The sequence below is a fragment of the Mesitornis unicolor genome, unplaced genomic scaffold, assembly GCF_000695765.1.
Source record: "Mesitornis unicolor isolate BGI_N332 unplaced genomic scaffold, ASM69576v1 scaffold23462, whole genome shotgun sequence".
In the NCBI taxonomy this organism is placed as follows: domain Eukaryota; kingdom Metazoa; phylum Chordata; class Aves; order Mesitornithiformes; family Mesitornithidae; genus Mesitornis; species Mesitornis unicolor.
The window spans coordinates 2817-29167 of NW_010168912.1; the positions used below are offsets into that span (position 1 = coordinate 2817).

The window sequence follows — 26351 nt, forward strand, 5'->3', positions numbered from 1 at the left end:
CTAATGCTGTTGTTTACACTTGGACTTTCTATGCTTAGAAAAGTAGGTGATTCCATAATAAAACAAAAAATTTTTAGTATTTCTTCAGGGACACTTCAATATAATTTATCTTCATGTGATGCCATGAATTCAAGCAGATTATCCGTAATGAGGCTTATTTGAAGTAATGAAAGGTTGAACAATTGTGAGATGGTTTTGTTTTACTTGATATTTTGTCAAACCTACAAAATGAGACTGTTGCCCAAAGACAGCTAAAAGACCCTTGGCACAAGGGATGCATACATCATTTTGATTGCATACATCAGTCAAAATACTGGTCTTTAAAATTTAGCACTTGTATTTGTCAATCATGTCTTGGTTTGTAAACTAAGTAAGAGTTTTTAGTATTAAGGATATTAGAATTGTTTGCATGTATTTAATATTAAGGATATTAGAATTGTTTGCATGTACTAGAATCATCTTTTCAATATCTTTCTAGGAGGAAGGTACAAGAGTTTTGTATTATGGCTGCTCCAGGAAAGGTAGCAGCTTTCTGTCTGCCTCCCTTGCCAACTGTTAGAGAGATTATTAAACTCTTTCGTCTTAAGGCACAGAAACAACTTTCCCAGAACTTTCTACTGGATTTGCGGTTGACAGGTTAAATATTTTATTCTAATATTTTTAGCTACTATAAAACATGTCCCAGTTTTTGAGAATTAAGATTCTCGCTAAGGAGATGATGTTTGCATGATATCTGTCAAACTCATGACAGCTCAGTAGTAAACTTTTAAAGACTTCTTTTTAAAGTAATTTTAGCTTAGACGAATTGATTTTACTTGTAAATTACTAGAAAATGTGTTTCTTTGTAAATTGTAGAGTCATTTTTATGTAGAAATTATATTCGTACAAAAAATAGGAGCTGTTGATTGGAATGCAAAAATCTAAGCCTTAGCAGTACTTTTACCATTCAGATACACTATTATAGTTTATAAATTTGATTCAAAAATGAGTAATTTTTTCAGATTATTATGTATTGTAGAAAGTTTGATTGTGCAGTTTAATTTACTGTATACTCTGGTTAGGAAGGTCATATGTCTCAGTTTATCAGAAATGTCTGTTTGAATCAGCTACGTTGTTCTGAACAATTCAGTTTTCTCCAGCTTCATACCAGCAATGGGTGACAAAGCTGACACTGTTCAGTCGGTGGTGGATTTCTTTACTGTCCTAGTGGTGGCTGGGTTTTGCAGCAATAAATGCAGTGCAGCTCCATGTGGCTGATGATTTGATTACACTTGAAGATTGAGGTTGTTAAAGATTTAGAATATGAGCACGCAACTCAGTTCCACTTCCTGAATAATGGGACTGGAGTAAAAACATCAGCATGCTTTTAGTAAAACCTTACAAGTAGACAAGTATTCAGCTATTTCTTGGTTTTATTGCATACTTAAGAAATTATGGAGTGAGCAGCATAATTTCTCTCAGCATCCCTCTCTCCATGCTTCCTAAGGATCTCTTTGTTTCATTAGCTACATTTTTTATTTTTATTTTTCAATCCTTAATCTATTTACTTTCCTGGCTGTTAATGCCTTCTAACGTTACAGCCTTCCACTTATGTACAGGTATTCTTCCTCATCTTTCAACTGGCCCACTTTCTGTAACTACCAGTTGTCTGTATTGCAACTTTCACTTTACTCCAGCTCCTCCCTCATAAAATTGCTCTGTACGTATTGTCATCTTGGTAGAGCTTCACTGTATCTTTTTTGCTTCTTAAATTTCCTTGAAACAGAGGTAATGTAATGAAATACCTTTATATTGGTAAGAGTGAGACTTTACAATTTTGAACACAAGGACTTACTTGCAGGGTGAAAATAATACTGCTAGTTTACAGATGATAAATATTTTTTTTATATTCTATAATGAGCACCAATGTATATTAGAGCCATTAAAGTGAAAATAGTCTTTTTTTAAAAAGGTGAGCGTATCTTGTAGTATGAAACAAATCTGAATTCTGTGCAGTCTAGCAGGTTTGTGATCATTTAACTGGGATGTGTCACTGTTTGTGTCTGTTCTGAGATAAGCACACTTGTGCTTTTAACAATCAACAATGGGTTTATCTTAGCAAGCTGGATCTTTTGAAGAATAAAGGCTTAGTATGTTCTTTGTGTCTTGCAGACAAGATAGTGAGACAAGCTGGCGACTTGAAAAATGCCCATGTTTGCGAAGTGGGCCCTGGGCCAGGAGGAATTACCAGATCCATTCTCAGTGGTGGTGTTGAACAACTCCTTTTAATTGAAAAAGATGCTCGATTTATTCCAGGATTGCAGGTACCATCTGGAGAATAGTTTGTATAAATGTATCCACAACATTGAATAAAAACATTTTAAGAACTTAGAAAGTCTCCAAGTATCTTGTTGAAATCTCAGCATTGAAAATAGTTTTTCTTCTTTTACTTAAATCAGAGCTGTCAGTTGCTTGAAGATGAAAATACGCACTATAGCAATTAATTGGTCTTGCTGTTTCATATGCCTTTTCATTTAAATACCCATTGCCTCTTCAGGACCTGAATTAAGGCTGAGACCTGCCTGTTATTTCAGGTGCTTTACAGGTCTACCAATAAAGGTGAATTAAAGGCTGAATATAATGTTCTTTGGTTTAATTTTTCATTTTAATCCTAATAGCAATGCTTTAAATCTTATGAAGTTGTGAACATATAGCTCTAGTTAATAGAGTTCGATGTGAATTAAAATCCATTATAGAAAAATAAAACAAGCATTTCTTTCACATTAAAAAAAAAACCAAACAGTCGTAAACTTTTGCTCCTTTCTTTTGAAGTTGAAGTTCACAAGTCATGGCATTTTTCAAACACCATCTACTTCTATTGCTGATAATTTTCCATGTTTATGGAATCTGGCTGTGTAAATCTAGCAAGAAAAACAAGAGTTCAAAATCTGTTCAGGTTTGACTATTTTCTTGTGCTTCTACAATCTCAGATTATAGCAATTCAAAGGGCCTTCCTTGTATTGCACTGTGTTTTCTGAAGTAAATCAGCAGTGAAAATAATTAGTTCACTTGAGAACTGCTACCATCTCTTTGTAAGAAAATAACAATATAAGATATGCATGAAACTGCTCATATCCTTAAACCTGAATATGCATGTAATTATGTTTCTGTTGGGTTAGTCATTGATAGTCTACAGCATGACATCTTTACCTTATAAAGTATGAAAACTTCATGTTTTCACTTTTGCTGAGTGGGGGGCAATTCTGCATTTTTATTCTAGATTTTAAAAACCGGCTTGAGAAGGGAGAGAATTTGAGATTAAATGATACTTGTTTTAGTTAACAGAGTCTTTTAAGTACTTAGACAATTTTTGTGGTCTTCCAAAATGAAAACACTGCAATAGATTTCTCCAAATAAAAGTATACTTTTCAGGGTCTGTAATGAGCTTTTGGTATGTAATTATCTTTACTATTCAAATGAATTAAAGTTAGTCATTATTTTTAATTAGCAACCTCTTCATAGTAGAAATAAATGTCTGAATGAGGTTATTGAATATGAAGATGCTATAACTCAGTAACAGTGGATGTGAATGAACAAGAAATATGTTGCATCCGTTAGCGTTAAATTTGGTTTTGTTTTTTTCCCTCTAATATGATGATATGTAACAGAGTGAATCTTTCATTTGTGATATGTGGGTTGTAATACCTGGTTTTTTTCTGTTTTCTCATTAAAAGCTCTATCAAAACCAAATGCTCATTAAAGGGTTGAGATTTCAATAACAGAAAATGTCAGATTAAGATAACAACTGGGCACTAGTACTTAAAGATGTCTCTTTAGATACTTATAAAATCACTGGTGTAAAGTGTACAGCATTTTTCATTAGCTGTTTTTCAGGCTGTGATCTCTATCACAAAACTGAAGTTGGGATCTTTTTTACTACAAAACTGAAATACAGTGAAGAACATATGTGTTGAGAGTAAGAGTTTATGCAAGCTGAGAGTCTGTCAGTTTTGTCTTGCTCTTAAAGAATCACAACCTTCTAGTGCCACATGCCCTACTAGTTGTTAGGTTGGAAAGATTTATGAGGAGAGAAAGGGCATGCTCAGCCAGAGAGTGGATTGAATATACAGTTCTTCCAGGAACACCATTTCATTTTTTTAAACTGTGCCCTTCATGTTTTCTTTATGTCGTTTTGGTTGTGTGAAGAACAAGAGGATCTCTATGATGGAGAATCACTTGGCTTATGTGCTTGGTGCACAAGAGCTCCTGGAACTTTGTTAGCTGCACACGTTGGCCTTGGAATGGCGACAGTTCCAGTGGGTTCCTGACTTTGTTTCAAATTAGAAATACACAACTGTGATTTTCTGCTCACAAATGAAATGCAGTTCTCAATTATGTTAAGTGTGATACTCAAAAGAATCCCAAACTCCTCTTGACATGAAGACCATTACTAGAAAACAGTATAACCTATGTTAATAATCCATTATTGTGTAGGAAGCTTTCTGCTTCCTCTTAAGCTATTTTTTGACTTCTTGATCTTACATTGTCTTTCATCCTGTTATAGCTTTTATAAGAGCTTCAAAGAAAGACTTGACAAATCGTGGAAGATTAGTGAATTCGTATGCAATATAATTGCTAGTGTAATGTTGAAAAAGATCCATTAAGTGGTTTGGATATGAAGTTAGATTTATTTTTTATAGTTGGAAATAACTGTGCATAAAACATGTAGGAACATTTAGGTTTTAGTTAAGCGTTTTTTTAGTACTCTACTTAGAATTCAGCTGTTTTGTCGTAAAAAAACCCCAACCTTTCACCCCCCAAAAAATCATGTAGCATTTTGTGAGCAGTGTGAGAAAGCAGCACTTTGACTCAGAGCTCTGAGAAAGCTGTTTGTGCCCCTGAGCATATGAATGTAATTCAGACTGAAGATGAAACTAACAATGGTGAGCAGTTTATTTTAGTAGTTAAGCCACTAGCATTTAACTGTTTATCGATTTGGATATCTATCCGAAAGCAAAATTGTTCTTTAAGCCATTTTTCATTACTCTGACTTAGAAACCATTAATGTCCCCAAGTGTTGTCTTTGTAAAAGTTGACTTTGCTTTTGAATTACACTGTTTGTACATAGTTTCAAATTGTAGAAGAGAAGATAAGTACAACACTAAAAAAGTCACTAATTTTGATTTTGTAAGCTGACACCAGAAATGAAAGAATTGGTCATCAAACTACAGCTGGTTATGAGTTTGCATTTTGACCTTTATTGAATACTAGATAAACTTCAGACACAGGATGGAGAAGTTGGCAGCAGAGTAGATTTTGTAAAGTTTATCAAGATAGAAATTTCTGAGACTTTTCGCTACTGCTAGGTATTCATTCCCTCATTTTTGGGAACTCATTGGTTTCTAATGGTGTTAGTTCAGATTACTACAGGGAGTATTAAGAGAGCATTTCCCCCCTTTTTTATGTAAAAGTAAAAAATGACTGAATATTTCTGCAGCCTTGTATCACATATGGCTAAAATTGAATAATAGACCCTACAGCTATGGAGGAGACAGAATAAACAACATGAGCCTTGTTTCTATAGGTAACAGCCCTAAAAACTTTTCAAAACCTGCTGCTTAATTAGATAAGGTGGGGTCCTATTAGTAGCTGGGGTTTGTTAAAAGACTCTTAGCAATCTTTTCAAGTTTAAATTCCCTATTCACAGCTGTGAATAGTAAGCATTTACAGAATCACACACTAAACTTTTTTTGCTATTGTTTGCTTTTTGAAGGTAAATACTTAGAAATAGCGTGCCCAGTTTTAACTGCTCTTGTGCTTTTTTGTATACTGAAGAAAAATAGATAGCAATAGTTTAATTCGTGCTGTGGCTGAAGCTGGAAGTTGATTTGGTTAATACCGTGAATTCTGCTTGCTTGCTTACAAACAGATGCTTTCTGAAGCAGCACCAGGAAAAGTGCAAATTGTTCATGGAGATATTCTGACATACCGGATGGAGAAGGCTTTTCCAAAGCACTTAAAAAGAAACTGGGAAGATGGTTAGTATTTGGGTTTGGCTTGTTTCATATTTTAAGTCTTCTGAGTTAAGTGTAGTCATATAGTTGGAGTTCATTCAGTGCAGGTGTTACTCTCTCTCTTCTGGTACATTTTGAAGGTAAGAAGAGAGAGAGCATCAAACTTTCCCCTTTTCTGGAAGGAAACAGCCACAGTCATCTTCCTCTTCTAAGACAAAACAGTGGAATTTGTGTGACATTTACCTTAGTCAACATTATTGAGAAGCTCTGCAGTTACTAACCTTAGGGTGTCTTGACTGTACAATAATGAACTTGGAATATACTTTTAGAAAGTGTAAAAGCAAATCAAATGGTATACTTTCTTTCTCTTTTTGAAGAAGACAGAAGCCACCACTGCTGTCATTCCACTGAAGAAATTTCTGTAACTTGCTTTGAAACTTTTAGGAAATTTGTCCTTAAAAATTTAGACTTCTCATTGCTTTGGCTTCAGCTAGATGTCTGGCAAAAGTGGAATCTAATGAGAAATTTGGGGTTTTTTGTGCTGCTGTTTTTTAATTATTTTGTTTGTTTGTTTTTAAAATATGAGGTTCTCATAGGACTCAATTTCACTTCCCTTTTAAAACTAGTTGTATTATTAGATAAATCAGAGATGACTTCCCAGACCCTTTTTCCAAATTTCTTACTTTAAAGTAGAGTCAATGTCTGCAGTGCTTGAAGAACAGTAAACTGCTTTCTGATTTAGGACATGAAAGACCATGTCACATTATGTTCACCTATATAGATATACTATTGCTGTATTGTTGCCATGTGAAAATCTGAAAGGCTGGTGGTTTTCAGAAAGATACTTAGCCATCTCTTATCTTTGTGTAATATCACAAATATGCTAGAAATAGCACAACCTAAGATGTACATAAGTGTACCAGAAAAGCAGCTTGAATTTGATATTTTCACCTCTTATTTGTGCTATTAAAATGCCACAGTATCTAAGAAATGACATGCTTCTTTTGTTTTGTCTGCTTCTATTGCGCTCCTTTTACACGTAAGAATCCCCCCTAATGAAATGACTGATTTGTGTTGTACAAAAGATATATACTGATATGAGATGTAATTAAACAATAAATCTCACTTCTTATGGCTAAGTCTGGTACTTGCTCTAAGACCTCTTGATTTCAGAGGACTCTCTACAAGAGGCTATGCTCTGTCCAGTTTGAGCTAGGTGACTGTTTTGGGGATTATGAAGACTCAGTAAAATGCCCCTGGGAGGAACATGCTGCACAGAAGGATGTGTGTACCTAGTAGTCATGGTTTAAAATCATGGAAACACTGTTGTAGATTTGCTGTTGTTACAGTTTTGCTGTTATGGAGTAGCTCAGCTCAAAGCTACTGATTTATTCAAATGTAAATGAGAACCAAACCTAACCACTTCTTTTTCCAACTAATTAGTGACAACAGTAACCCAGTTTTGTCAGTGTAAGATGAGTATAAATGGAAAGGCATAATTTCAGCGTGGCATGATAAAAATGGTTTTCATATTTTAAGTCTAGGTTGATATGCGTGTATCTTTCTTACTTACATGTTCTTTCATGGCAAAATCATATCCAAAACATTTTGACAGTTGCTCTTCTTTCATCAAATGTTAACAGAGCCACCGAATATACATATCATTGGGAATCTGCCCTTCAGTGTTTCAACTCCTCTAATCATCAAATGGCTTGAAAATGTTTCCAAAAAGAACGGACCTTTTATTTATGGCAGGACACAGATGACATTGACTTTTCAGAAGGAAGTTGCAGAGGTAAGATGCTACTGTTCAAAAAATTTAAAGATACTAAATGGAACAAAAATTTGTTCATATGCGACCTTTTAAAGTACAAAAACAATCTTAGCTGGCTTTAAAAAGAGAGGAAGGAGTTGATTCAGTTTTTAGTTTGTGTGGCTGTAAATGGTGAATTTTAATGTTGAGTTAATAATCTGCTTTGATCCTTTTATTGCACATAAATTTATTTTTTTAAAATTTCTTATGGAGGAATCTATTTCCTTGAGGTGCCGAATCTGTTAGATTCTGAAGTCTTGATTTCTTCAACATGAATAGATTCTGCAGCACTCTTCTGTCTTTCAACTCCCCCCCCTTTTTTTTTTTTCAGTCATTTATGCACCATTTCATTAGTCAGTTTTTCCTTTCAGTCATCTCAGGAAATACACTCATAGTTATTTCCTTTGCCACCTTAATTATGAATATTTTTTTTAAAAGACATCTTCTTGAAATAAGGAAAAATTGCAGGTTTAGTGTTATTTCCAGTTGTGAACACTTAGAACACAGGGAGCATTTTGTCAAGACCGTGGAAACTGACTCTGGCTTTTTTGAATGAGACTCTATATCAGAATTATTAATGTACTGCTGCCAATCTTGTGTGTGTAAAGACATCATTTGAGTTCTCTCACAGCAAGTCCAAGAGCAAATTTTTGTTTGTCTCAATAGTTAGAGTCTCAAAAAAGTCCAAACTGATCTGCTATGTAGTAGTGTTAATTCTAGATCAGTTAATATTAGGTTGACTTACTGTACAATCCTTTCAGATTTAACAGTTTATTTCTGTTGCCATTGCAAGAAATGTATCATCCATATCACAGATACTGGAAGACTTTTTGCTTTGTATTTATGAGAAGCACTATGGCTTTTTACCAGCATGTCTCTTGCTTTTTTTTAGAAAAAAGGAAAAGGAATTGGCAGGAGGAAAAGGAAAAGACATCAGTCTGAAAACTGAATTTCCATCTAATTATTCCAGTGTTTGTAAATATCTAGTCTTCTGTGTGCAACCTAAATGTGTGTGCTGCTTTAATTTTAATCTTTCAAAGTAAGAATTATAATAGGAATATTTTGCTGTGGTTTTTTTCAGTACATAAATTAGCAGTAATTATATGTGCAAGTGGCATGTCTGCTGTCATTTAGGGGTCAGAGAAAGCCGTATTGTGCTGCCATTACTTTAGCCTTGCAATCAAGATTCAAGGCAACTACTGAAGTATTTCCAGTAGGTGGCTTTAGAGAACACCAAGGAAAAACATTTAGTATGAAATAAGGTAGATTTCTTAATTAATTTCTGAGCTCGTGTCATTTCAGGCATTTAAAAAGATTCAGAGCTGTTCTCCAGAAGGACTTAATGTTATTTGAGATTACACCTTGTTGCAAAATATGGCTAATCGACTATGATATAAAATGCAAAGTGCTGATGGGTAAGATGCAAAGTTTTGTGACAGCAGTGACAAAACTGGCCTTGCGCTGAGTGAGACCATAAATGCACTTTGTACTTTATATAGCTCTAAGCAGCTGCATACGCCATTGGTGACATGCAGATTATAGTGCTACTGCACCCAGCATAGCTCAATGAGACGCAAAATACCATGCACTCTTAAGTTCCTTGTACTTGGCAGGCTGAGAAGTTAGAAACACTAGGAAACTGAATGATATGTCACTCAAGGTCATACAATTAACAAGTGTTAATTGCTGTTGAATTTGCATTCTGAGATCTCTTGATTCTTGTTCTTATGTCTGTTTAAACACTGATCTTCCACTGAAGACAAAATTGTTTGTAGTTTCTGGTTTGCATTTAATTAATTTGATGTCATGAAAAATGTGTTTGAGAGGTGCTGTTTTGTTTTATGATTAGGAGAAACGATGGTGGTAAAAATCTGTGGTTTTTTTCTCTCTCCCTCTCAAGTTGCTTAAGTTAACCATTGTAATTGGCCTATACAGGCACATTCAGTACCAGGAAATAGACAACAGTTTAATGCAGATAATAAATAAGTTGCTACTGGTTTTTTTATGCGCCTGTGGATTTATATTCTTGAAAGGAAAATTAGTTATACTCAAAAGTTTGATGTCCTCACTGGCTGTTTCTAAGCTAAAAGCCTAAATACCAAAGAAAGTCTGAGTGTATATGCTGTGAGCTCAGCAGAAGGGCAATGTGCTGTCATGGAGTCGAGCCATGTGCTTTATAATAAATTAGGATTACTTAAGGTTAGCAGTAAGAAAGTAAAACAACATGCTGTGTTACTTGTGCTCAACCTTGTTTTTGCTAATATAACAGGTAGAAAATACTATTACATTTCTTGCTTGGTGGTAGTTTCCCTGCTCTTTTGTGTCGTCATAGCACAGCTATGTTGGCATGAATTATGTCAGTATAGACCTATTACTACAGACCACTGTTCTGATATGATTTGATGAAATTGATTAAAGCTGTTGATGAGAACCAGCAGTTAGGTAATATACTGGGGCCTATTAAGGACAGATATCCACAGCAGTAAAAACGACACTTTTAAGTGTTGAGCAGATGATTTTGTCTCTGTAGTTTAAATTTGCAAAATTGTTACTTTGTGGATAAGAATTTGTACCTTCCTCCGAATTCCTCAGTGCTTCACCTGAAATCAGCCTCTTGGACTGGGAATTTCCTGGCCTAGGTGTTTTCTGGCCCACTTCCATTAAAATGAGTCATATTTCAGTTTAAATAGAAGATCTTTGTCAGTCTCTAATTTTGAGTAAAACTGGGCAGAGAAAGTAGTTTGCTCTGCCAACAACATGATCTGTAGGCTGGGAGGTGGGGTGCTAAACTGTTAGCTATCTAGAGGAGTGTTGGAAGAGCAGAATACTTAATCATTTTGTATCTAACAGTGCTGTCTATTTAGAACACTAGGCAAAAGGTGCTAATAAAGTGTAAATCATTCAGATTTTTGAGCAGCAAACGGAAGAAAAAATTACCATTATGTTTCATAACCGATACAGGTTAAAAATATGTTATGTTGTAAAAAAAAGTTGTTTTGCAGAAAGTGGCTTGCGTACTAAAATATGTTTAATATTCCTTATTTCATATTCCGTAATATTTAATATTCAGCTTTGCCAGTGTAATTCTTCATGTAGGTTAATTCCTGTGACGGGTTTTGCAGATTCACAATGGGGTTGATAATGGGGATTTAATACACATTTATGAAAAGCACAATTGTATGGTATAGCTTACTTGAAGAACCAAATAGTTGCTCCTGAGGTAGTCTTTGAGAGTGGTTGATAGTGAGCAGCATTAGAAGAGATGCCAAGTACCACCTTGATTGTATTCCAGGTTAGGCTTCAAAATCTTTGTTTTGCTTTATGCCTTGCTAAAATTTTATTAGAAGATGCAAAAATTGTTACCTGAATTGTTAGCTGAACTCCAGCATGCTTTACTTAGTGCAGTTTCAGATACTATCTGTATTTTAAAAGTAGGAAGAAAGGAAATATTGAGAACTGAGGGGAAAAAACGTACGAAGGGGTCAGGTTAAAGAAGTATATCCTCAGTGTGTTCCTTGAGCAGTGCCGTACACAGGTGCGGTCCTGCTGTTATGGGTGAAGTGGTTTAAGATGTTCCTGCCAAGAGATGGATGTTGTTAAATTATCCCTTCTGTAGCTGAGAAGCAGGAGCGAACCGTCTGAGACTTGTTAGGTTGCTTTCATGGGAAGTAAGACTGATTTGTTTGAATTGGCACTGGAAGGACTACAAGTGTTGTCATTAGGTCTATTTCATTTCCACTGCAAAGGTAAAGGAAGTGCATATCTGATTTCATTGTTAGACTTTCCACACTGTTTTATTTGGAGTATAACGGTGGCAGATAGAATTTATTATTTTTTTAAAATAAGTTTCCTCTGAAAAAATAATTAATTTGCTTTAAATGCTGATGTAGGCAAAAAGAATCACTGAGCTTTCTTTCTGAGAAGTCATTGAAAAGTATTTTATTTGCTCTATACAAATAATTAAACTGCCTTTCAGAAAAGTTGTTGTTAAAAAAACTCTACAACTTCTACAATAGCTTTAATTTTATTTTTCAGGGATAATGCTTAATAAGCATGGCAGCATTTCCTGAATTGGCTTTTCATCTGAAGGTACTTTATGTACAGATGCTACCAAATATGCAAATTGCTTTTAATCTTCTATTTTTTTATTAAGGTAGTGGTAAATAAGAACAGGAATCTTCAAAATTCTATTGCTGCATGGTTTGTGTAATGTTTTTTGCCTTGCAATGTTTTTCAAACTTGTTTTACTGGGTGTCTTTTATGCTTAAATCATGTTTGTGCTAGCAAAACACACAGAACACATTTCTTGCCAGATCATGAAAGTGTGGAAAACCTCTGTTCAGGCTACTTTTTTATAGTCTTTGTAAGAAATTTCTTCGAAAAATCAGAGAATTCCTAAATTGAGCTTTAAGTATTAAATGCTCTTACTCTTAGTTATTCTAAATTTAGATGAAGTAGATTGAGCTTCCTTGCATATGTTGTAAACATAGACCAGTTAATAATAAAGAAATTTTTATTTCTATTTGGTTTTTATCTTTATGCAGCTTTGTTTGATCTTGAAGGAGAAAAAAAAATTGATACAGAAATGGGGAAAGGATGTGGGAATACTGTGTTATGTTTGTGTTATGTTTGTTTTGAATCTTGCAGTCAGAAGAGTTTTAGTCTTCTCTTGTGGCCATACAAATTTCTTTTGATATTCATTAAATTCTGCAGAAGTTCAAGGAGCTCCTTTTCAAGAGCATTTGATTGCAGGACTGAGGTTGTAAATTAGCATGGTACTTTAGTGATGTTAATGCTGCTACATTGGAGAAGTTAATTCTAGATGAACTAGCCCTAAACTTTGGTGTGGGTTCATAACAATTTAGTGTTTGGTTTTTTAATTTGTCATTGCCTTTAATTACACTAAAAAATTCAAGCTTTAGTGTAACTGAACACTTGGTCAATTCAGTTTCACTGATTCACATGTTTTGATTCTTCCATAGAGGCTTACAGCTAATCCAGGAGGTAAGCAGCGTAGCAGGCTGTCCATCATGTCTCAGCATCTCTGCACTGTTGAAAACTGTTTCGTAATTCCAGGTCAAGCCTTTGTTCCCAAACCAGAGGTAAGCTTCGATGTACTTCTTTGGGTTTTTTGTTAATTTGTCAGTCAAGCAATATATCTAATTTTGAGTAAGGAACACTGTTGGATGCTCTAGTTTAACATCTCCATACTACAGAATAGAGTGATGTGATAATCCTGTAAACAAAGCATACTTGCTTCAGAAGATGCTTTACTTTTGGGTTCCTCACAACTTGTCTTTGACCTTCAAGTCTCACTGCAAGGGCAGCGTACTTCTTTGAGTGTTTCTGGAGAGGGAGATTCAAATTTAATAACAGGGCAGTCTGATATGATTGTAGCATCTTTGAAATGCCTGCTGTTTTACATTTTGGATTTATAAACAGTTTGAGATTTATGCCTAGAAAATTTGCTGGGTCTTTTGAAAGACCCTGATAAATGAAAGTTTTTCATTTCTCATCTTTGTCAAAGTTATCTAATTTTATCATGTATATAATCTTTATGTTTCATCCTACTAATCTTTAGCATATTTAACTACCTCATATTTGCTACAGCACTTTGTCACCTACATCCCACTGCCTGTTTAAAAAAGTAACAATTTTTTCTCCCTCCTCTCTGCTCTTGAGTGAGTAGAGGAGAACAACCTCTTGTGCTCCTCTTATCTACTGCAACTAGTTTTTTATTAATAGCCATTACAATTACAGGAATCGAGGATTAAGAAATTAAGCTGTATTTTGCACAAGATTGTAACTTTTTCTTGTAAAAATTCAGTAAAAATGTGTGCTTGACACTAAATGGGGTCTGTTTCCCCGGAATGCATGTGGAAATCTAATCTTGTGTTTCAGAAATGAACTTGCAGCTTCTGAAAGTTCCTCTTAGACTGGTTGGTTCAGCTCATCAGTACATCTCCCCTCCCCCTTACCACAGTCTTTCTCTTGGTCTTTTTACTCTTCAGGCTTATCTCTTGAGAACCTTTGGAAGGTCATTCTCTTTCTCTCTCAATAAATTTTAAGGCCTCTATTTGGGCATGTTCTGATGATGACTTAAAATTCTTTTTGCATTTTTTGAGCAATTGACTGTTTAAACATGTGAAATTATTAGTCATCACAGCAGTCAGCTGTGAAGAAAAATGACCATGCTTATGACATCTTATCCTTCGTGTTTTTAGGTTGAGTATTTTCGTGTCTCCTAGCTGAATGAAAAATAATTTCAAGATGTCATCTTACTATTAAATAAGTGAAATAGTGTTCTGTAAGGCCCAAATTCCAATTCTGTGGTGGTGATTTCTGAATGGTGAATACAATTTGAGGGCATAGTAGAGCTAACGTAGTCAAAAGTCTTGTGCAGTCTGTGTCTCAGAATTGGGAATCTGTAACTTCCTGTTTGCCTGTTCCGAAAAGGCCATAGATGACTGAGAGTGAGATAATTCATAAAGTTGTGACAAATGTCTTAGTATAAGCAAATCCTAGAGTCAGTTTGTGCTCTGTTGAATAAAAAAAGGCAGTACCACTAAAGGCAGGCATATTTTTATTTCATGTATTTGCGTTAAAACAAGCATTGCCTATAATGCAAAAGCAGAAAGTACTATTTTTTCAGACAGACCTGGCACTTGTTTTCACTATGTTTCCTTCAAACTCCTGTTGTGGATTAATCTTCTGTTTTGTCCCTGTTTCTTTTAGTGATAGACTGACTTGTAGTTTGAGATATTACAGTTTCTGATAGAATCTTTGTTTCTTGGAAAGATCTTGCAGTGTACTGTGAATGAAGTGGTGATTCATTCACATTTTTGTGAATGATTTTTGTTTCATAGGTACACAAAGAAGTTCAGGTACTTCTGTTTAAAGTTCTAGGAAGAAAAATTTGCTGTTTATGTAACTGATGGATACTTTATTTTGCTTATAATATGTGATTATTTCCATCTTCTTACGCCCTCCTGTAAAAACACCTTTGGTTCTTAATTTACAAATGTTAGTTTTAATTCACATACCTAGCAATGATCACAGCTTAGTGTCATGTCAGACCTTGTGCTAAAGGTGGAGATGCATGTTTTTGCGAAGGAGTTGTTTACCTCATTTGCTCGGTGAAGAAATATTATTTCACCGATGCCTGTGAATGTTGAGATGTAGAAGACTTGGTTTATGGAATGGAATGGTGCACCACAGCATTGTGTCTAAGCAAAGAAAATTTGGCTTTTTGATCATAGTTAAGTCTCTCCAACAAAGTAACTGCTGTTACTAGCATTAGGAATAGTACAAAACAAGTTTCTTGATGAATGCATAGGAAGCTCAAAATGACTACGTAACAGTAGTAATACAGACAAGACATAATTCCATGCTATGTATATTAGAATAAAGAGTCTTTACGTATTAGATGCGTAAAACATTTCACTTTCTCAAGTGCTATAACAGAAGATCTTAACTTTTTGTAGCAAACTATTCATACTATTTTAGTGAATTTAGGGCTAATAATATGGGAAATGAAAGTTGTATATAAATACGCAAAATAAATAGCAGTTGGTTTTGTTGAAAGACTCATCCAGTATTATCATATTCCTAAATGTAAAGGCCTGTATCATACTCTTTTTCATTCCCTTACCTATGCTAGCAAATTAACATAAATTTGATTCTTATTTAGTGAGACATTCAGATAGAACATACTCTGCCAGTGACCAACACAAAACAAAATCTGTGTGTTGAAAGAAAAGGTTAAAGGATCTAAGATTGTTAATCAAAATAAGGGGGTTAAGAAAGTAAATTTAAATTTCAAAGCTGTCTCTATCACCACTGTATATTACATTTTACAGTAATAGAATACATGAGAGTTGGCCTGAAACAGACGCTACTGGAATAATTAAAAGGATTTACAAAGTTTGTTTAGAAGGCCAGAAATGTAAAAGACAATAAATGGTAGCTGTATTATTTAAGCTGATAAAAGCTACTTTGAGCAACTGTAAGCCAGAATGATTCCAGATTTTTCTTGAACGTAAATACTTAGTTTGTATCTTGTGTGTTACGGTTTACAGGTGTTTTCATAGTCATGGTTACATTTATATTGCTCCTCAAATCTAACATTCATTGTGTAGTGAAAGATTAGTAGTGACTGGTGAATGCCCAGTAGACATTTCTTTAACGATAATAAATGAAACCCACAGCAGGTGGCAGTTTCGGGCAGGAGAGCCCTTTTTGGCAAGACCTGAATGGTACTGCTGATTTGTCAGCCTGATATGCAGAATATACAATGTTGCTAAGGTTTGGGCTGTGAGGTTTTGCTGTCTGGTTTGGTTTGAGGAGTGGGAGGGTGGTGTATGTGTGTGTGTTTGGGTTTTTTTTTCCTTGCACCATAATTCAAAATTCAGAAAAAAAAGTAAACCACATTTTAAAACATATGTTATTGATAGCCTGATTTTCTAAACAGAAAGCAGTTGTTTTTAAGCATCTTTGCTGTAGCAAGCCATCAGTACATTAATTGTACTGTCAGTTATGTCTTAAAATACTTCCTGTTTCTTCAGTAAATGTTACCTGGAAAATCAACAAGAATGGTTTGAAAAAACAGCAAGAAGAGTACTCTTGTAGCAGACTTAAGCATTGTTTCCTACTTCATCCTTTTTGTGGATGCTGCTATAAATTAACTACCTTTTTTAAACATAATTGCAACCCAGATGTAAGAAAGCTTAAGTCTATGTTATATATTCTTTGAATTAATCAAACTACACTTAGCACAAAAGAAAGCCTCAGTGGATAGAAATAACTGTATTTACACGTAGTCCTTCAGGTTGTAACCTGCGTTGCTCTCCTGCTCTGTGGCTGGGAAATGGTGCTGCTTTGGAGGGTAAATCCATGCTCCTTGCTGCTTTTTAAAACAGGAAGTGCAGAAGATCACACCTGCGATAAGCAGAAACCCTGCTGAAATAAATCCTGTATAAACCGCTCCTCCTGGTTCATGTTTACTGCTTTCTGGAATGGTCTGGTCCAGAAAATTCGAAATAATTTCTCTTGTATACCAGGATGTTGGTATTAATCCAAAGATTCCTGCAAGAATGAAGCAGAGTCCTCCAGCAAAACAAGCGTGACTTTTGCTGTCTCTGTCCCCTCCCAACTTTGTGCATTTCATTCCGACTGTAGTGATGCAGATCCCAAAGGCTGACAGGATACAGGACAGTACCATGGTGGTCCGTGCAGCCTGGATGTAGATGGGGAGGGAGAGAACGGAGTATTTCAGGGTACAGCTAAACATCCCGGTGCTGTACCATGTGCAGTCCATCCAAAGTCCTTGCATCTGGGTTATAGCTGTTATGATATTTGAACCAACGTCTGCGTTTACCTTCCAGTTTGGTAGCAAGGTGGCTGCGATGTCTCCAAATGCACCAGTCAAAGCCAGAATAAAAGCAAAGAACTGCAGACTTGCCGATGCCATGATGATTATCTGCTCTCACCTTTTGTCTGCCTGTTTCTCTCTTGGAAATGAGTGTAACTGGTTGGCAGCTTTGTAGCCAAGGCTGTAGCCCTCTGTGTAACGGGTGGGAGGGGGAAGAAAAAGAAATCAGCAAACAAAAAAGGCTTGCATTTAAAATTAGAGCTATCTGAATGAATATCTGAACATGACCCTGCAGCAGATGAGAGCAGCTGAGCAGCTGTACACAAGGCACTCGAACGAACATAAATGATGGCAAATGGGCAGTGTTTTAGAATTGCTTGTAAGAAGGAGCTGCTGCCCTTTCGTACGCGATTGCAAGCCATCAAGCAAAACTTATTTTACTGGAGTTGTTTTTGGTAATAGTATACGGATTGCGGGCTTAATAGACAAATATATGTTGTAAATGGAACATTAGAATCCTGCAGATTAGAAACCATTGTGGAAAATATATTGCACTCTTTTAAGTACCTTCCTTAAATATGCTGATGGGTGTAGTCAGCTCCTGTTGACTATTTTATGACAAAGAACATTGATAATATTATCTTTTGTTTAAAGTATGGTTAAAGGTAAACCTTTTTGTCAGTTATTTAAATATTGTCTCTTGTTTAATAACTGTTACCAGTTTTTTTTAAGGGGAATAAGATTGGATTTACTTTATGCATTATTTTCACAATTAAGTCACACGTGACTTCTCTAGATCAATATTTTATTTTCAGTCAGTGATTCTCAGTCCTTAGAGCAGCAGTATTGAGCAAGTCATAAAAGTGAATATGATGTGCTTTTATCTATAAAATACTGTTTTTAACACTGATATGGAACAACTTAGTTGTATAAGTTCCTTTTTTTTCATCAGTCATTTACCTTTCTGAAATAGTTTGCAAATTTGCCATGAAGTGCAGTTTTAAAAATTCATTAAAAAGTCTCCCTGCTATTCTCGCATGAAGAGTCAAATTTCGTTTGCCTGCTGAGAGCATTTAGACAGTTTGGTAACTCTGCACCTGGGAAGACACAACTGTTGCTGTTACATCAGCTGGACTGCTGGGATCACAGCTGAAGAGCAATGGTCTGAAACCTTGGTGACAAGGATTAGAAATGGTGCCCAGCCTTTTGAGTGGAGCAGTATGATTGGCAGGATTTGTCTTTCATCAGAGTGATAGAGAAAGGGTGGTCCTCAGGCTGGATTATGCTCACTAAGACATTTTACCTAAGAATGAACAATAATATTAAAATCGGTCTTGAGCATTAGAACTTTTTTGAAATGCCATAGCAGTAGGAGATAAAGTTGAATTAAGTGAAACACAAAGAATCTGTAGCATTGTGCTCTTTTTTCAATTCATTATACATAAGACAAGAAGATTTTGATCAGTATGTATTGTATCAGTATGTATTGGCATTACATAACAAATAATACTCTGATTTATACATTTTACTTAGTTCAGGTAATTGTTCAAGGATGTGCTAACTCTGTCTAGCATATATACATTAAGAATGCTTATACCTAAGGTGATATTATCAGCTACTCATTTTAAACTCTTATTTCAAAGACCTGCCTATTTCTGAATCCCTTCAGTTTGTTCAGACTGTCAAGAGTTGCTTTGGCAAATACATATCATTTGCCCAAGAGAAAGATGGCTTAACTTCCTTTTACAGAAGGAACTGACATGTCTTCATGGCTCAAAACTCATTCAAGAGCATATTCTGGAACAGCTAATTAGGATCTTGAGTTAGCATCTTTCATCACTTCCTTGTTACAATTTCAGCATATGCAAACATAAACGCAAACTGCTGCAAATGGTTATCATACATTACATTTAACAGGATGAACCAAATTAAAGGCACGATAAATTCAAGTATAAGCACTGCAAGTGTAGTGAAAAAACAGTTCTGTTTCATTCTTGTTTGTATAGCACTTACTGCTGGCTGTGACGTCTGAGATGTTTTCTTCACTGTAGATGTCCTGCAAAAATGTTGTTTCTCTTGAATGGAACTGTCTCTTCTCATATAAAACTGCATTAGCATGTATTAACAAAATTTCTTGGAATGTTGTTTTTTTTCTCTTCTCTACAGCTACTGCATTACTGCTGTTTGTTCCCTCTCTTAGTTCCATCTACCCGAGAATAAAGGAGTACTTTGTTTAATGAGTTTTGTATGACAAACACTCAGTAAGGGAAAGCAAAGAGATTATGGAGAAAAAAACATGGAGGCCTTTAGTCCTCAATACATAACAATATCCACGTTCTGTGATGAAAACTGTGAACAGTTTTACAGGAGTAAAATCTTGAGAATCCAGAAACTGTTGTCTTACAGATTTGGGATGGCAGGGGAGAGGGGGGAGGGTAGGATTCATTTAAGTTGAACGGAGATCCAGAGGCTTTTGTTGTTCATGGGTTGTTGGAGTTTTTTTCATCACAGATAATCTTATTAAGAGTTTAAATTTCCTAGGAAAGAACTATGCAATTCATTTTAGTTCATAATTGGAACAGCAGGACATTTCTATTCAGCTACAGGTTTTGCTTATCTCAGTTTGATAGCCTTAGCCTTTTGAGGGTCATCCCATAACTTGTTGCCTTTGTATGAGTCTGTGTACAAGAATGAAGGAATAAATCTACTAATAAGGCATATATAGTAACTGCAGGATATTGGAGAAGTGGCTTCAACAAGTTGATGTGTGATATCAGTAAGTTAGGAGAAAAGTCTAGGTGATTTGATTGCAGCAGTGTTATACCCATAGGTTCTGTACCTGACTTCTGGTTTTCTGTGATCCTGTTTGTGAGCCTAGGGTGAATGGAGTTCAGTTACAGAAATTAGATTATTGCTATTGGTGCAGTGGCACAGTTGTTTTCTGCTGGAAATGAACCAAAATGAAACCCTGACATCAGAACAAGATCACTACGAGATACACATACCTGGTATTAGACCTAACATTTGTCTGTAGTAGACAGATAAACACTGGTACTGAACACTTGGTTGGTCAAAGTGCTGGCTTAGAACTGTCTTACTGAGATGTCAAGCAGTCTGTTTTAATGAAGTTGTATTATGTTCTGCTTAGGTCTCAGTTCCCTGTGAGTAAATTACAGCCTGAGAAAGGGTATATGGGTTTGCTTTTAATAGAGCCTTGTTGCAAGATAAATGTATTGCCCATCATGAGACCTTTATTGCCAACAATCAGTAAAAATTGTCTCATTTAAGCTTATTCTGATTTAGAGTGTTGATTTTGTCAGCAAGGCAGCGGACTTCTCTGAATTAAATTGTACTCTGTCATGTGTTCTTCGTACCCTACCAGAACATAAACCTCCATTGTTCTGATACACTGAAACAGCAAGGGGTGAATAATTGCTGACAGTTTAGGATATATGAAGTGAATAATTTTCATTTTCATTATTTTGTAAGAATTAAGTATTTTGTAAATATTGCTAATGTAGTTGGAGGTGGGGAAAAAAGTGTTACTGATAACATTATCTGCGAATTAAGTTGCGTGTTTTAAGTAATGTTATGTACTCTGTATTGGCTTTCATAATTCTGCCTTCTATTTTATGCATATTAAGAAGGTTAGGGAAAAATAGCATGTACAGTTTTAAAGGAGTGGCCAATTACAAGTGAAAAGCTTTCCCCTGTATCTGTTGCTATAGTAACCAGGCAGCTTTCCTGGGGTGCAGAGAAAACAGTGTCTATAATGGAACAAATGCTGAGAAGTGCTGTGTTTTGTTTCAGAAGCAGAAATTATTGCCCACTGGCCTTGAGCTTGCAAATTGAGCTGTTTTTCTCTTAAACTGTACACTGCATCTAGATTTTTGTTCTTTTGTTATTTTCCTCCAGAAATTTTTCTTAAAGATACAACTCTAACCTCCAAAGAGCCCTCATCTCACTTAGAAGCAGTTCTGCAAAACTGAGGCATGACTATGAGATCCAAGTGGCCTCTGGAGGTTCTCTTATCTCTAATTTTGTGGGGGAAATACCTTATTTTTTTTCATGACAGAATGTAGATAAACATGTGTAAATAAGCTCTTAGTATTTCTGTACAAGGAGCTGGTTGGTCATGTAAAGTGTGTATTTGCCCTGTTCAAGAAGATAAACTTTCCTGACACTGTGTGAACAAGAGTTTCCACTGCGTTCCTGTCATCTTCCTAACAGGTAGCAGCAACCTGTGGCAAAGGTAGAAGCTATCAACACTTGAGAAATTTAGAAACTGCTTTGGAAAATACATTTATGTACATTTTGCTGCAGATTCCATATGTCAAGTTTTCTTTGTCACCCCATTTTTAAATAAGTTCTTATGTCTTTACATTTTAGTAATTTATTTTTTTCTTTCTTGACTCTAGCTTTCATAAAAGATAGAAAGGTAGAGGAAAAAACACTATCTGTAATATGTAGTTGAGATCAGCAGTGCTAATACTGGAAACCTGCGGTGGGTTTTTTTTTCATCAGCATCATTAATCAGTATTGTCTTTGCTTCCTCTGGCCAGTATTTTTGTTCAGCTTTGTAAGTTTCATCTACATGAAAAACTTACATTATTGGAACTTGCATCATTTCTGTTCAAAGCAAATGTAGTTCCTCTGCTGTGGAAGCAGTTGTACCAAATAGATGTACTTAACAGCCGAGCTGTTCCCACTGAAAGTACAACATGGATGGATGGCGTCCTTGTGCCAGATTATGTCCATATCAGAGCTTACTGCGATTTAATTGATTTTTAAAAACACCACAAACTTAGAGCAGTTTTGGTTAGAGCAGTAGAAGGTTTTTTTGGGTTTTCTCAAACAATTGGTATACTGAGAGTGTGCTTAGAACAGAAGCTGTTCTTTGTCCTGAGTGTATCTTTTACTTCAGTCAGAACTAGCATGTCTTCTTTTTAATGTCACATAGAATCCATTCTATGAATGCTAATGCTGTCTTTCAGACCTTTAAAAAGGATGGATAATTGTCCATTGTATTACTAGATTTTTTTAAGAGGAGACTGAATATTTTAAAAAGTCGGGCACTTAAAATTTTTGTAGTTATTCAGTACCAGTACTTAAAATTGTACAAATTTTCAATGAGTTCCTCCACGGAAGTTTTTCATTTTTAGTGTTGTTAGTATGTAGTTTGGAAGACGAACTGCTTTATTTGATAGGCAGACCTGGATTTTTAGCCCAGACTGTATTTTGTAATACAGAAGTCTGAATTCAGCGCATTTCTGTATAATACAGTATCTCTATAATTGCATGATATGTTTTATATGGATATATATACATTGAAGGAATGATGTTACTTCTGTTTTCAGACACAGAAAGTGACTGTTCTGTGAACCAGGCTGATTTTGGAACTAGAACAGAGTAAAACAACCTTGAAAGAGCTTGTTAATAGAATTTTGGATGAACTGTGATACACGGTATAAACACAGAGTTGTATGGTCACTTAAATGGAATTCTGACTTACTTCTACCTACCATTCCTTTATACAGAATATACTGAAAAGTAATTTCTTGGCTTACATTTTAGAAAAGCCCTAAAGCAACAGAAAACATACAGGGATTGGGTTTGATTTCTAATTATAATATAAATTTTCTCCAGCTGCCCTTCAGCCTGTGTATTGAATATTGTCTAATTTGTGTATCATGTCAGAATTGTCTTGTGGAAGGATGTGGAGAAAGAAGTGCTAATTATTTCACTGATTACATGGAAGTTGCTCTGGATGGAGGAAGTGCCATGGGGAAACACGTGCCAAGTATTAATGGCGTGTGAACTAATTGGAAATATGTAGATAACTAAGACTAGATTTCTGTAGGGCCTTGTAAGTTTGGCCAAATCTTTATATTCAAATATGCTGATATTAGTCACTGTACAGCTGCGTTACAGATAACGTATATCACAATAGCATCTTCCTATGTTCTGCCGGTTTCCTGATGTTTAACTGGTTAACATAGAACTAATGTGTCTCAGAGGAGTGTATCTACTCTCATTTATCTTTGTTTTCTCTATAGGTGGATGTGGCTGTGGTGCGTTTCACTCCATTGGTGCAACCAAAGATAGAGCAGCCGTTCGAGCTAGTGGAAAAAGTGGTTCGAAGTGTTTTTCAGTTTCGAAGAAAATACTGCTTCCGTGGAATCGAGTAAGGATCTTTATTGAAAAATTCTCAGATGATGTTTTTGTAAATGTGTCAGCTTCTAAATCAGTTGAGAAACATTTGTAGCTATTAATTTGATTTTTTTATTCCCTATTTAAATCTGTCATCATGGCTCATTAGATCTTTCCATTTCAGAATGCTTTTTGGAGACAAAACTGAGTTTAATTTCTTTCTGCTGTAATTGTATAATAATCACTGCATTTTTGTTAGAGCAGTTGAAGCTGCTAAAATTCCTAGCATAAATTGGTGATCTTTCCAATAGTTTGTCTGTCTCAGAAACAAACAAAAAACCCCCACACCAACCACAAAAACTATACCGTTTGTTGGTTGAGTTAAGAAATTACATGGGGATCATGTCAAAAGGTCAGATTCTTGCATCTGTGCTTGCCCTTTTATGGAGTTCTTACCGACTCTTTAAAAATCCCCATGTCTTACTGAGGGAATTTATTAGATTCTCTACCTGATATGAGAAACCTGTGGTCTGTTTGCCAAGGACCCTGTTAAAACTCCTAGCATAGCTATGCATCTGACTTGGTGTGGGAGAAACCAGCATTTGGCATTGTAGCACGAGTGACAGAGCTGCTGTTAGGTGTGGAGGCATGACACTGCTGCAGCTTGGGCTGGCTGAATTTTGCTGGGCATGGTTCTGGCCCTGACACAGCCCAGAATTAGGGTGGATGTCACCTTGCTGAACTGTGACCCTTATGTGTTGCTATTTTAAAGGTGACCATAGAATATTGCCTCTAGTTTTGTGTTGTGGTTTGTTTTGTTTTTTTTTTTCCTTGAGGCAGTTTGCCTGTGTTAAGGTTTGAGTAAGCATTTGGAGGTGGTTAGAAAATGAGGTACGTGATAGGTGTGTATTTGATTCATAGGGTTGGGGTTTTTTGGGAAAGAACGGTTTCAGTTGATGATGTAAACAGAAGGTATGCGCAATCAGCATGTCTATGTTATGTAGAAGATTTTTGCCAGTTGTTTTTATTTAAAAAAAACCACACAAAAAAACCCCAAAAAACAAAAAACAACTGTTGTGTAATCTCAAATTGCTAATAACTGCTTTTCATTCTTGAGGCAAGGAAGGGGAATCTGAACTTTTGGACGTCATGTATTCCCCCAGCAGCTTATCATAGTTTAGCCTTAATGTGCAGCTAAGAAATGCAATCCTCTTATTATTCAGCTGACCTGAAAAAAAATATCAAATTTTGGTATACAAGATGACTATCAAGTTTGTTACAAGCTATCTATGTATCCGTCTGTCACATATACTGTGTAACAACAAGGTAATAGAACCAGTTTACACTTGTGTGTAAATTCTGGGGTCTGAGAGAGACATGGCCTGTAAGAATGAACTATTAAGTAAGTCCATGAAGAAAAATACTGTCATTTGAGTTGCTGTTTGTGGACATTTATAAGATGGTTCCTAGTCTGCATATAAAAAGTGACTGAACATTTTTGGCTTCAAGTACCAAATCAAAGGAGTTAATAAGGAGAGGTATAAAAATAAGGATTGGTCCATTTTAACCTTGCTGACCTAGATACTGAACTAACGGGGACATTTTTGACTGAGGCCTGGAATAGCAGGTACTTTAGACCAGATTGTTCCCAGAAATCCATCCTTCTCTTGTCGTCTCAATCCCTTTCTTAACTTTGTGTGCTGTCTGCCCACCAGAAGCCATCTATCATTTATTTATGCAAAGCCTTTTGGCTAGCTTGTCCAGGCAACCTGCAAAACACAGCTGGAGGTGTGGGGGTGTTACTGTATTAGATGCACAGCAGTTTTAGGTCTTATGTATGTATGACAGAGGCAGATAATTTGAAAATTGACATGCAGATTTTCTACCTTCCTGACCTGTTGTAGACTGAGAACTACTGCTATTAAAAGTGTGTTCTTTCAATAGCTTGCACTTTGTAGAGTGCATTTTTTGCAAGACATCACTTGAATTAATACTATTCATTAAAATTTGGGGAACTTGTGTGAGAGAGGTGCTAACACAGCTGGCCACAGAGTAATGAACTGATATGACTGCCTATGCCCAGAGTTCTCCCAGTTCTATATATTAAAAAGTGAATTATAATGGAGTACTCCTTTCTTCCTTTTTTGGCTTTTTCTTTCTATGGCATTAGAATTATGGTATTAATGATAAGCGATAACTGTACCTTTTCCATTGGAATGAAACACTTAGCCTGAAAGTAAGTCACATCGTTTGGATCTGATTTGTTTTGCTCAGTTTAATCTGTTGCTGCCCTCTAAATATGAGGCTAATTCTAAGAAGGCTCTGTGACTCAATCCATACCCAAAGCTCTTTTTAATGTTAGCAAACGTTGAACATATATGCATGTGTTTAATGTACAATGTATGTATATGCTTTCCTATGTTATAATTTGCACTTGCAGAAAAGGGGTTCATATGTTTCCATTTGCTTAGATAATGAGCTATAGTAAGAGTGCCAGAGCTAAAATAATTACATACTTAATATAGGTTTACTATTAAGTAAACTCCCAAGAGGATCCTGTTACTCTTAGGGGAAACCAAACTGTCCATCTGAATTTTTTGAATTTGTTTGTCTTCTCCCCACACCTTTTAGGACCTTGTTTCCTGAAAGTGGACGTTTGAAAAGAACAGAACAACTGATGATGACAGCAAATGTTGATCCAACTCTGCGTTCTTTTCAGCTCTCCATGTCACAGTTTAGAAGTCTGTGCAATACATACAGGAAGATGTGTGATGAAGATCCAAACCTTTTTGCATACAATTACAGAGAAGAGCTAAAGCAAAAGAAGAACAGTTCACTTAAAAGTACCAGTTGGCCTGAACAGACTGAAGAGGAAGATCAGCTGTAACAGCTGTAATTGCAGCAGACTGATTTTTTTTATTTGTTGTAACTCCTTGTTCTAGAGTTGTTGATTCTGTAAAAGGAGGCTTGTATGTTCCTACATCTGTGCAGGTATGGAAGAAATACTTTTGAGAAAGTGGTGGAG

At 35.7% G+C, this 26351-nt stretch overlaps 2 protein-coding genes across 2 annotated transcripts; one reads left to right on the top strand and one right to left on the bottom strand.

Moving 5' to 3' along the window:
• The first annotated feature begins 503 nt into the window (after positions 1–503).
• TFB1M (transcription factor B1, mitochondrial) lies at positions 504–26236 on the top strand. Its single transcript, XM_010179191.1, has 7 exons — positions 504–636; positions 2152–2303; positions 5909–6017; positions 7637–7788; positions 12789–12908; positions 23233–23360; positions 25958–26236. Exons 1-7 carry the CDS (start codon positions 504–506, stop codon positions 26211–26213), a joined length of 1050 nt encoding a protein of 349 aa, XP_010177493.1. The 3' UTR covers positions 26214–26236.
• Positions 16616–17275, bottom strand: CLDN20 (claudin 20). The gene has a single exon (XM_010179190.1). The coding sequence runs from the start codon at positions 17273–17275 to the stop codon at positions 16616–16618; it is 660 nt and encodes a 219-aa protein (XP_010177492.1).
• Positions 26237–26351: the final 115 nt, after the last annotated feature.